General features: G+C 45.4%; 2 protein-coding genes across 5 annotated transcripts in view; both read right to left on the reverse strand.

Annotated features, from left to right (window-relative positions):
• The window catches only part of pheta1 (PH domain containing endocytic trafficking adaptor 1), a 3,551-nt gene extending 3,472 nt beyond the window's left edge, over positions 1-79 (reverse strand). Inside the window, exon 1 of the mRNA XM_046841436.1 lies at positions 8-79. The gene's annotated coding sequence lies outside the window, so the exon portion shown is untranslated. The remainder of the gene's footprint in view (positions 1-7) is intronic.
• A 1,016-nt stretch (positions 80-1,095) lies between these two features.
• Positions 1,096-12,500, reverse strand: part of ddr2l (discoidin domain receptor family, member 2, like) — a 13,106-nt gene continuing 1,701 nt past the window's right edge. For 3 of the 4 annotated variants that reach the window (XM_046841430.1, XM_046841432.1, XM_046841431.1), the window contains exons 2-17: positions 9,573-9,674; positions 9,377-9,479; positions 8,711-8,939; positions 8,322-8,469; positions 8,130-8,235; positions 6,807-6,993; positions 6,461-6,707; positions 6,264-6,359; positions 5,970-6,118; positions 5,410-5,578; positions 4,790-5,034; positions 4,535-4,662; positions 3,810-4,007; positions 3,434-3,668; positions 3,133-3,282; positions 1,096-3,023 (exon numbers count right to left, since the gene is read on the reverse strand). In XM_046841430.1, the coding sequence (XP_046697386.1) occupies positions 2,886-3,023; positions 3,133-3,282; positions 3,434-3,668; positions 3,810-4,007; positions 4,535-4,662; positions 4,790-5,034; positions 5,410-5,578; positions 5,970-6,118; positions 6,264-6,359; positions 6,461-6,707; positions 6,807-6,993; positions 8,130-8,235; positions 8,322-8,469; positions 8,711-8,939; positions 9,377-9,479; positions 9,573-9,630 (2,586 nt within the window). In that variant the 5' untranslated portion in view covers positions 9,631-9,674 and the 3' untranslated portion in view covers positions 1,096-2,885. The remainder of the gene's footprint in view (positions 3,024-3,132; positions 3,283-3,433; positions 3,669-3,809; positions 4,008-4,534; positions 4,663-4,789; positions 5,035-5,409; positions 5,579-5,969; positions 6,119-6,263; positions 6,360-6,460; positions 6,708-6,806; positions 6,994-8,129; positions 8,236-8,321; positions 8,470-8,710; positions 8,940-9,376; positions 9,480-9,572; positions 9,675-12,500) is intronic. The other variant, XR_006924677.1, reaches the window with a different exon arrangement.

The raw sequence follows: 12,500 nt of genomic DNA on the forward strand, positions 1-12,500 counted from the left end.
ATCTTACCGACATCCCCCTCCTCCTCTCAGCCTGCTCGCGCTGCTCCACGTCCCACAGCCTGCTGTCACGTGACCCGCATCGGCATCCCAAACATGCCTTTCGTCACGTGACACGACTCGACTCATGAGTCAGTATCATCTCCAGGATCTTATGCGCTGTTTACTGAGTCGTTTAAACGACACACACTCTCACACACACACACACACACACTAACCTTTCCTTAATGAAAGCAGCAGTGTGTCTGGCAGCACAAAACAAATCACACGTGTGAAACTGTCCAAATGTTCAAATAAAGAAAGAAAGAAAACAAAGGCAGTGTTTTCTGAGCCTCAGCCACTGATACAAATACAGAACCAAAAGGAGAAATGGGAGAATCATATGGCAAACATCATAAATACCTGCAGTGTCTAACACATCTGACCCTGAGCTCACAGCAGGAACAGGGTGAAGGTCACCATCATCCAGGTGCCCCTGTCCCCTGTCCCGGTCCTGAGACTTCATCTGCAGGACGTCCCATGAGGCACAAGTGTGTAGTTGTGTATATAATTGTATAGTTCAGTGTTTGGACTTGTATTATTCTGCTGCTAGATCTTGTTCAGTGAAATAAGACCTGAATAATAATCGAATGATGAGAAATATTACATCAGTTCTGGTTTCTTCACCAGTCCCTCACTTCCACACGTCATTCTCAGCAGCTGAACCTTTACTTTTAGATTGTTTCGATTTTCTAAAAGCATTTTAATCACATGCAGGTGGATTTTTAACTAAATATGATTTTATTACTGAGGATCAGGTAAACTTTATTTGTAGCAACATCATGAGCAGAATGTTAGTAGGAACCAGTCCAGCTCCTGGTGAGCTCTTTCGACCAGGCCTTTAGTGATCAGGTGGTAGCAGTGGCTGATGGGAAATCGATAGATCGTGTTGTAACACGAATAATCCGGATCATCTCCAGGTCCTACATCCAGGTCATGTGGAGAACAGTTCTGAAGATGTAGAGCTTACAAAGCCCTGACACTGGACACTTAAACTTTCAGAAATATGCTTAGAAAGTAAGAAAGTTAGAACGAGAAAACCGGTGCAGGACACAACGGTGGCGTTAAAGGTGATATTTAATTCATAAAATGAAAAAATGAAAAAAAACAAAAAACAAAAAAAAACAGGAGCAGAAGAAAAGCTCTGACAAAAACGTTAGGCCACAACACGTCCTCCTTCACCCCTGTATATATTACACACATCTGTTCTGCTTATGTACACGCCACACACTCACACACACATACAGTGGCAGTTTACTCTCCTTGTTCACACACACACACACACACAGGAGATCCTGCTGAACCTACTGAGAGCCAGACCCATGAGCAGCTGAACCACACAGGAAGTGGAGAAACACCTAACACACTACAGACAGAGACAGAGGGAAGGAGAAGTTGTGCACACACGGAGGGAGGGAGAGAGAGAGAGGGAGAGAGAGAGAGAGAGAGAGAGAATGAGAAACAGAAATAGGACATGGGGACTTGGATCCTACACTCCTCGTGTTGGAGATCCATCCAAGGTGTTCAGGAGGTTCAGGAGCAAAAGCACTTATCTTTATACCAATGCACTGCTTGAGGTGTGTTACAGGGTTAATGGTGTGCATTTTCAATTCTTTATTATCAGACACATCAGAAACACAACTCAGAGGACTGCAGATGCTGTGGGGAAAAGTGCTGGCACCCCAACGTATAGGACAAATACAATACTGCAGACGAAGAAGAGATGGATACTCTCTCTCTCTCTCTCTCTCTCTCTCTCAGGAAAGCGCTTCACTTGTTTAGTCATGACAGTAGTTCTGCTCTCTCGAATGAACCTGTAGAACATTCATATACAGAAAACTACACACACACACACACACACACACACACAAAACATCCACATTATAGTCAGAATTCATTCATAACTCCAGTGTGGGGAGGGAGTGCACATATACACACACACACACATAAAACAAAGACAATAGGCAGTAGTGCTGAGCGATGAGGGACCACAGGGCGCGCACACACACACACACACACACACACACTCCTCCAGTTAGTTCCTTAAAGGGGCATTTCAGCAGAAAATGAAGTGTACACAATTCCCCTGATCAGCCAGGACTTGCAGTTTGAGGTTAATAAGTAAAGGAAGCCTCTACAGCCCCCAGTTCAGTACTGAACAACCTACACACCTGCACCATCACACACACTCTCACACACACTTACACGGCTGTGTACATTTCATCCTGGGCTGAAGTGTGTCTTTAAGGCCGTGGGTGTACAGTAGGCTCAGAGACACGACATCTCACACGGACAGGGTATGAAAAATCTCTTCAAATATAAAAACAAACACAAAAGAAAATAAACACAGAAGAAATAAAAAACGAAAAAAAAAAAAACGTCTCAAGTGTCTACAGACTGGAGGTTCACCCACACCCCGAGTCCCACCAGGTCCCAGGTCCCTGCATCAGTCTGTGATGCAAACATGCTCATTTATGATTAGCTTCATGCTAACAAGTGCTCCAGGACTAAACCCCAGAAAAAAGAGTTTCAAAATGACATCATCATCATCATTACCATTGTCTCTGATCCTCTACTCCACCACTGCTACATCATGGCCTTCCAGTTTCAGGGTCTCCTCTGGGGAGAAAGACTGCAGGCTCACAATCAGAGCTGAATGTTGGGTCAGGCTCAGAGTCAGAGCTGATTGGCTAGGTCAGGGTCAGAGCTGATTGGTTGGGTCAGGCTCAGAGTCAGAGCTGATTGGCTAGGTCAGGGTCAGAGCTGATTGGTTGGGTCAGGCTCAGAGTCAGAGCTGATTGGTTGGGTCAGGCTCAGGGTCAGAGCTGACCGGGTGGAGCGTATCTCAGTCAGGAGCGAGGAGAGTGGAGCCGTAACGCCTGGTGCAGGCTGTTGAAGGAGGGACGATCTCTGATGTCACGCCTCCAGCAACGTATCATTAGCTCATACAGAGGGGTGGGGCACAGCGGGGGAGAGGACAGGTAGATCTGTGAGAGACAGAGAAAAAATGATACTGACAAAATTACACATCCTAACTTTTATGTATTAAAGTATACCAGACTAGACCAGTGTGTGTGTGTGTGTGTGTGTGTGTACCTGTCTCCCCTGGTTCCGGAAGAACTCGCCACTGTTCTCGATGACCTGCTCGTCCGTCAGTAGACTGTAGGGCTGCTCTGTACACAGAGTGAAGATCTCCCACAGAGTCACACCAAACGCCCACACGTCACTCGTCGTGGTGAACTTACCCTGCACACACACACACACACACACAAGTTTATTGCTGTACTGTAACAATAGTACACCTACATCTCAGTATCCGAACATATTCCTGCCATCCTGTTACAGCTACACACACACACACACACACACACACACACACACACACACGGTAACGCACCAGCAGGATACTCTCCCAGGCCATCCAGCGTATAGGCAGCACGGCTCGGCCCTGGATTCTGTAGTAGTCGCTGCTGTACAGGTTCCTGCTCATGCCGAAGTCTGAGATCTTGATGGTGAGCTGTCGGTCCAGGAGGCAGTTCCTCGTGGCCAGGTCCCGGTGCACAAAGTTCAGAGATGCCAGGTAGTTCATCCCCGATGCTATTTGAACAGCCATGTGCAACAGGTCTGCCATACTGCGATGCCACACACACAGATATTCATCACACACACAAAAAAAGACTGAAGATATAAATGAGTGATTTAGTGATAGAGAGAGATGGAGTGATGGACACATGGACTAAGACAGACAGCTGGACAGATAAAGAGAGATGTACCTTACAGAGGGGATGTTGTTGGCATGGGTGAGAGTGCTCTCAATCTCTCTCTGAGAGAGGAACATGTTGAGGTCTCCATTCTCCATGTACTCTGTCACCATGCACAGAGGGTCCGAGTGCACACACACACACAGCAGGCGGATGATGTTCGGGTCGTTCAGGCGCGACATGATCTTTATCTCCTTCAAGAAGTCGTTCCTAATGGAGGGGCAAAACACGGAGTCAAACACCAACACCGAGTCAAACACCAACACAAACACCTACATGTAGTTAAACATTAACACAGAGTCAAACACCAACACAAAGTCAAACACCAACACGGAGTCAAACACCTACATGTAGTTAAACACCAACACAGAGTCAAACACCAACACAAAGTCAAACACCAACACGGAGTCAAACACCAACACGGAGTCAAACACCTACATGTAGTTAAACACCAACACAGAGTCAAACACCAACACAGACTCAAACACCAACACGGAGTCAAACACCTACATGTAGTTAAACACCAACACAGAGTCAAACACCAACACAAAGTCAAACACCAACACAGAGTCAAACACCTACATGTAGTTAAACACCAACACAGAGTCAAACACCAACACAAAGTCAAACACCAACACAGAGTCAAACACCCATATGGAATGGAGTCAAACACCTACATGTAGGTGGAGTCAATTAAAACCATCATAACAAACACCAACAGGAAGTAGTATAGAGACCTGGCATTAATGGTGGCGTCGGCTCGGAGCTGTTTCACTGCCACTAGGACGGAGCTCTCGCCATCAGATAATGGAGGAGCGTCCTCTTCTAAAAACTCCACCAGACCCTCCGCTTCACACAGGTGCACCTACACACACACACACACACACACACACACACACACACACACACACACACACACACACACATTACACACACTCCCACACTTTACCCACACAGAGTGAACACCATATAAAACTGTACAACATGCCCACCTCTCCAAACTGCCCCTCCCCCAGTTTCTCCCGGAAGATGAGGCATTCCCTTGGAAATTCGGGGGCAGTGATGTCTTTGCGTGTTAGAGAGTCTGCGGTGAGGGCGGGGATGGCGTATGTGTTGCCGCCGGTAACACCCTGCAGCTTGACTATCAGGGTCTCGGCGTAGTGAGGAACGCTGGACTGGAGACTCTGGTGATGAGTACACTGAGTAATGTCTGGCTCGGCATAACCACCACCACAATCTAGAGAGAGAAAGACCACCTATAAAAGTCCAAATCTAAACCAACAGAAAAAGTGTTATTCCAAACTGACTGTAATAAAACCATCAGTGGGGAAGAAATCAGAAAAGCAACCAGCTTACCCAGCAGGGGTCATCGTCATGGTAACGAAAGGTCAGGTGAAGATCAGAAAACAGGAAGACCGAGTGTAAGGGTTAGAGGGCAGAGGAGGAAGAAACAGCGCTGAAAAAACAAGACAGGAAGAGAAAGATGGAAAAAATCATGCAAAAGGTTTTCCAAGAAGAACCTCAGCCTCAGACAGAGGGCAAAAACGGGAAGCAGCTATAAAGAAGAACAAGGAAGTGTGGAAAATGTGTCTGTGTGTGTCTGTGTGTTTACCCAGGTCTTTGGCTCTAAGCTCGGTGTGTTCTGGAGTGTGTGTGCGTGTGTCCAGCAGAAACACTCTCTCATACGGAGAGTCCAGAGAGTCCAAAGGGGGCGACTGAGGAGAGTCACTGCTGCAAGGCAAATTCACCATCACCTCCTCATCCAGGATCCGCCTCGGACCCTACAGACAAGAAGTGTGTGTGTTTGTGTGTGTGTGTGTGTGTGAGTGTGTGTGTGTTTATGTCAGAGAGAAATAGAATAAAAGTTAGACAGATAAAAAAAAACAAAGGGAACAACAACAAGAAGGAGGGATAGAAAGATATGACAGAAAAGAGAGGAGGGTGAGAGAGCCAAAGAAAGGGGAAGAGAAAGAGACACAGCGAGAGAGAGAGAAAAATAAAAAGCATGAGTGTTTTACTTTCTGAACATCAACACATTTCATTCCTGTCCTGTAATTACTTCTTCTTCCTCTTATTATGATTATTATTATTATTATATGTATTAGAGAAGTAGTGAAATAGCACTCATTCTCTTTCTCTTTACACACACACACACACACACACGATAAACACCTTCTCTAGGACTTTGCACACATACTGCCACCACAGAATGAGGAAGATGATCACTACAAGCAGGAGGATGATGGTGACCAAACAGCCAATTAAGACAGATGTGTTGCTCTGTTCAGGTAGGTGGGGCTTGGACGTTACTGTGCTAGCATCTGTAACACACACACACACATACACACACACACACAACGGAGCAGAGTAAGTTTCACTGAGAGTTATGTGTGGACAGGTCTAAATCAGAAATGAGGGTGTGGAAGGGCGTGGCCAGGCTGTACAATTCACCATGACACAGCGTACCTGTAGCTGATGTAACTGTAGTCGGCGCCCGACTCGGTATCTCAGACGGCAGTGATGTCATCACCGGGGGCCTCTGGGTGGGCAGGGTGAGGATCGCTGTGATGCACGATTCACATGTAACCATAGGAGAGGCAAAAAGTGAGAAATCCAACATGCTGAGGGACAGGTGAGCTATCTGATGGTGTTCATTCACATACCAGACTGGAAGGAGATCTCACTGAACATCATCCAGGTGTCTGCGAAGTAGAACCTGCAGCGGATTGCCGTGGCCGCTCGTCGCTCCAGAGGCACGGTGACGTACCGAGCGCTCGGGTTCCGGTCATCCAGAACCGTGTGAAACTCCACAGCCTCCTGCTCCCACTGAGAGATGAGCCGGTGCTTAAACACACACATTACGGACGAGAAGACCTTAACACCACGCGTGAACATGTTGTTGCTGTGCACCTGCAAAAAAAAAACAAAAAAAAAACAGAAACTTAAGATCCTGAACAACTATCAGAGATCTAGCCCTTTCTGGGGCAAATAAACTCTTCATCTCCTAACCTTCATGGAGGTGAAGTTCCTCTGCCTGTCAAACTGAAACTCCATCTCAATGTAGCCGGGTCCGAGAGAGTCGTTCCTCCAGCCCACGTAGTCATAACCAGGCCATGGCATGTACTGACGCGTCTGAGAGAAATCATCCAGACCCATTACACCGTCTGTCAGCTGTCCCAGACCACCCAGCACCCTCCTAGAGAGAGAGAGAGAGAGAGAGAGAGAAAGTGAGATAGAGAGAGAGAGAGAGAGAGAGAGAGTGAGATAGAGAGAGAGAGAGAGAGAGAGAGATAGAGAGAGAGAGAGTGAGAGAGTGAGATAGAGAGAGAGAGAGAGAGAGAGTGAGAGAGAGAGAGATAGAGAGAGAGAGAGAGAGAGATGAGAGAGAGAGAGAGAGAGATGAGAGAGAGAGAGAAAGAGATTTTATTTAGTTTTTTAATAAAGAAAAAGTATTTATTATCTGATGTCTATAAATTGATGGAATAATCATTAGAATACTTGATTAGTAAAATAATCGATAGCTGCAGCACTAAACTGCTTCAATATGTCTCGAGCAGCTTGTGGAATCTGATTGGTCAGGTGAAGCTGATTCATTTTCTATAACAGAAGATCTGACCATGGTGCAGCTATAATACTGTACTTACATCACACACTTACAGGCTTAGCACTGTACACTGGGTGAAAGAAAGAAAGAAAGAAAGAAAGAAGAAAGAAAGAAAGAAAGAAAGAAAGAAAGAAAGAAAGAAAGAAAGAAGGTAAATGGGAAAGATTGGGAGACAAACAAGGAGAAAAAAGTGTTGAAGGAATGTAAAAAAAGTGAAGTATGAAAGATAAATGGAGCTGGAGACTAAGAGCAGGGCGATGGAGGGAGTTAAAAAAACAAAGTGAAGGAAGAGAGACAGAGAAAGGAAGTGCAATGAAAGAAAGGACATGTAAGTCACAACATGTGTGTGAGATAAAGAGACAGAGAGAGGAGAAAGACAGAGAGAGGGGGAAACACTCAGCTGTAGTGTTGAAGGATTAGTGTTTAGTTTAGATTAGCTTCATTGTTCTTGAAATAAAGTAGACAGTAAAAGCAGGACATGGCAGGACACACACACACACACACACACACAGACACACACACACACACACAGACACACACACACACACACACACACACACACACACACACACACAGACACACACACACACACACACACACACAGACACACACACACACACACACACACACACAGACACACAGACACACACACACACACACACACAGACACGAGCATGGGTGACTTACACAACACTACGCTACAGTACAGTGTAAAGCTGAGGCTGTACCTGCGCTCCTGAACTCCATCGTAGGTGGAATCGTTGAGGGGGGTGATGGGGTATCCAGGAGCCATCATGGTGTGGCCCTCAGGAGCGCTGTACGCTGTTAACCCGTCTGTAAGCACACAGACACCAGGAGTTAAACCCTAAACATGTGCTACATTGGGTTTTTTATGTGTGTGTGTGTGTGTGTGTGTGTACCTTGCCAGGGGCAGCCGAACAGCTCGATGCGCATGCAGACGGTGTGAATGGCGTCTGTGACAGGGATGAGGCGGAGGAAGCGTGTGATGACGGGTGGATGGAGGTCTTTCACCACCGACTCGTACGTGTTCACGTTCGCCATGATGATCTGCGTACGAAAACTCTCATTAGAATATCAGGCCACACCCACCAGTCTAATTGGAGATGTTTTCCTAAATATAATGCTTAACACTTCACATGTGGTATTGTAAAAATATTCAGAATACCTGATATATTTATATGATTTTACAGACACACCTGAGCCAGGTAAGCGAGAAATGTGTGGTGTGTGTGTTTATGATGATGTTAAGGTTAGATGCTGCACTGAGTAAAGCCCCTGGTCTGTGCACCTCATTGCCGAAGCGGTTCTTCCAGGAGATCCAGCGATGGCCGTCTCGGCTGTAGGTGAGGCGGTATTTGCGGGCGAACTCGTTACCCGAGCTCCGGGCGTATCGGCCCTGTGTGGCCACTACTGTGAGGAAGGTAAGCTGCCGGAGGTCCAGCTGCAGGTACTGGACATCAGATGGATGCAGCTGACCGGCAGGACACCAGGCTCCATCACCTTCCTCTCTGTTTAGCCTGACCCAAAGGAACAGACAGACAGAGTGAGAGAGAGAAAGAGAGAGAGAAAGAGAACTTTAAAAAAAAAAAGTTTTCAAAAAAATATTTAACTCTGCATCCCTGACATTGCACCATAAAAGGCCAGAGAGATGATACAGAACAGAGGGAGAGAAAAAGAGAGGAAGAAAGAGTCATAAAAGCAACAAAGAAAAAAACCTAAAACCTTATCTTTAAAAACAGAACACACTCACAAAGAACAAAACAACATATCGTCTTACACTCATCTCTCATCCACACAAAGAGGGAGGGACACGTGGGGGAAAGGAAAAGAGAGTGAGAGGAGAGTGAGATAGAAACAGGCAAACAGAGAGAAACTGTGGGACAGATAGAGAGAGAAAGAGAAAGAAACAGTGACCTGCAGCAGTATGAGTGCATGAGTGTGAGTGTTTCTGTACCTGGCGTACTGCGGCCCGGTCGTTTTGTACCATTCGCTAGAGGCTGTAATGTCATCATTTTTGATTCTGCCATCCTCCATGCCAAGAGGGTAGCGACACAATACTGAGGGTCATACAGAGGTCAAGAGATCACACAGGGAGTCAAATTAACATCTATTGTGTGTGTGTGTGTGTGTGAGAGAGAGAGATATCTAACCTGGGTCTATCTGTGCATTGGCATTAGGCTGTAGGACAAACAGCAGGAGTAGCAGCATGATGAGGCATCAGAGTCTCACACTGCAGAACACACACTACATCTCTGTTGAGAGAGAGAGAGAGAGAGAGAGAGAGAGAGAGAGAGAGAGAGATAGTCACTAATCAGTTCTGTCTTTTGCATACTAAAAAAAACAATCCTTCTGATACAGTAAGGTTGCTATAGTAACGGCCAGTCCACCGGGACGAGTACAGCAGATGCTCCACTCGTAATAATCAATAATATTAATACAAAGTGAGGTTTTCTGTAACAACGTTATAATGAACTTTTAGGGAAGGAGTCAGTAATAAACAAATCATCGAGGAACATCATTAGAGATTATTTTTTATTCTTTTTAATTACCAGAGGATTCGATTCAGCCCTAAAACAGATAAAAAGTACAACGCTTTGAGTAAAACAAATACAAGTGTTAGTATAAGAGGAATGAAACACGTGGAGAGAGAGAGACAGAGAGAGAGAGAGAGAGAGAGAGAGAGAGAGTGCTGTTAGGAAGGAAAAACTGATTGTCAGGGTTGATTATTTTCCTAGAAGCGCACCACACACAGTGCTTTTGTTCTCGCTTTTGCTCGACTGACCATTCACATGGATGGATGCAGTTTAAATACAAAGAGAGAGAGAGAGAGAGAGAGAGAGAGAGAGAGAGAGAGAGATTGAGAGGTTATAAATCTCTGTCAGCTGTGTCACGTTCATGCTGTTAGGTTTCCAATCACATACACTAACAAACACAGCTCAGTGAGAGACAGACACACTGCTGCTGAGGAGGACGAGTGTGTGTGTGTGTGTGTGTGTGTGTGTGTGTGTGTGTGTGTGTGTGTGTGTGCGTGTGTATAAGAAAAACACACACATCTCACAAGGAAAATAAGACGACACTGAACTGAGGGATAAAAACCCCATTACACTACACAACAATAGCAACACACACAGCTCTTCTTCTCTCTCACACACATCAGAGCACAGCACTAAGTACACTAAAGAGTCCACACAGAGAGAAAGAGGAGGAGGTTTATGTAATGTTTGGCTCCAGTCTCGGTCTGTGTGTTGAGATTCCAGCTCTGTTGTTCATCTCTCTGAAAAATCCCACGTGGCCTCCAGAATCTGAACCATGCTCACGATCTTACAAACAATGCTAACCTGTTGCTAGCTCTCTTCTGAACTCTATTTAAAATATAAACCCAGCTGATATTTCTCTTTATCACATAACACAAGTTCTTCTAGTGGTCTTCAACCTTCTAGTTTTATATCAGTATGTGGACAACATGAATATAAGCTCTCCATACAGGTTCCTCCGTTCCTCCAAACAGCTCAGCTCCCTGTCCATCGTCCTTCACATCAGACCTTAAACCCAGAGTCTGATCTACAAAACAGCTATGTGTACACTTAATGTATAGCTGCCATGATGATCTGCCACACACACACACACACACTTCAGCCTAGCACTTCCTAAATGCCAAGCCTGAGCGACCCAAATTCCACCCAGCAGGGAGGGAGTCTTAAAACATGCAGGAACTTGTCATCTCCACACACACACACACACACACACACACACACACACAAACTTCCCTCTGTGCAGAAATGAAACATTCACTCAGAGGGTGCAGGGGAGTTTTAAATTCACACAAATCAGATTTCGCAACACACACACACACACACACACACACACACACACACACACACACCAAACAACAGAGAAAAAAGTCTAAGAAGGAAAGACAAAGACAAACAGAAAGAGCTAGACAGAAAGATAGACAAAGAGATAAGAGACAGTCAGCTGTGTGTGAGAAAGAGAGAGAGAGAGAGAGAGAGAGAGAGAGAGAGAGAGAGAGAGAGAGAGAGAGAGAGGAAAGACATATAAAGATAAAGATTTCTAAGATAAATGAAGAGAAAGACAAATATGAAAGACAGAAAAAGAGAAACACATACGCTGACTGAACCAAACATCACACTCTCTGGTTAATGGGAAGGATGATTATTTGCCTGGAAGAAGTCAGTAGAAAACACACACACACACACACACACACACACACACACAGGATGTTCAGATCAGAGCAGGACTGAGTTTCCAGAAGTGGGAGTGCTCAAGGTGTGGAATTTTCTCAGGTATTTTCCGAGAGAGAAGCAGTTGAGCACATCAGTGGTTGAGTGAACAAACCCACACATCAGACACATCAAACCCTCTCTCTTTCTCTCGTCCTTTTTCTTATTCCAGATAAGATGATGGTCACCTGTACAGCACAGACCTTCATCACCCACATCATCATTCTGAAACTCCATGAAACATTTCCAGAATTTGAGACGCACTGCGCAATCACAACCGGGAAACGGAAGAACCTCTGCTTCCAGAGAACACCGCACACACACACACACAGGACAGAACCTCACACACTCTCAACCGCTAACTCTCTGGAAATCACAGCATCATGTAACATTAATACCATACACACATTATATGACTCATAAAATAAATATTACTGAACAAAGACAAACAGTTATGCTACATTTCTAACACAAAAGACTCATTACTTGTTAACCGTCTCGCTAGCAATGTTTACCCATAAGCTAACTGTGAGGTCAACAAGTTCAGAACAGCTTTAGGAGGACATGACTGTGACGGTCAGCATACATTTATAAACAACTGACTTGTACGTAACGAGCATGTGCTACAGATGTTACCCATTAAATCCTGTGAAAGAGAGAAAGAAAAAGGTCTGCCCTGCACCTGCACTCATGAGAATGACCTAAGAATGTTTCACATGATCTTTGACCCTGCAGGTACCCTGGGTCAGAGCAGCATGTATGGAGAATCTTCACGGTGTAGATTCCTGTCAGGGTGAGCGTGTGAGCATCGAGCTGCTAGCCGTGGTGTCGGTTTTA

The sequence above is a fragment of the Silurus meridionalis genome, chromosome 27 (assembly GCF_014805685.1).
Source record: "Silurus meridionalis isolate SWU-2019-XX chromosome 27, ASM1480568v1, whole genome shotgun sequence".
Classification (NCBI taxonomy): domain Eukaryota; kingdom Metazoa; phylum Chordata; class Actinopteri; order Siluriformes; family Siluridae; genus Silurus; species Silurus meridionalis.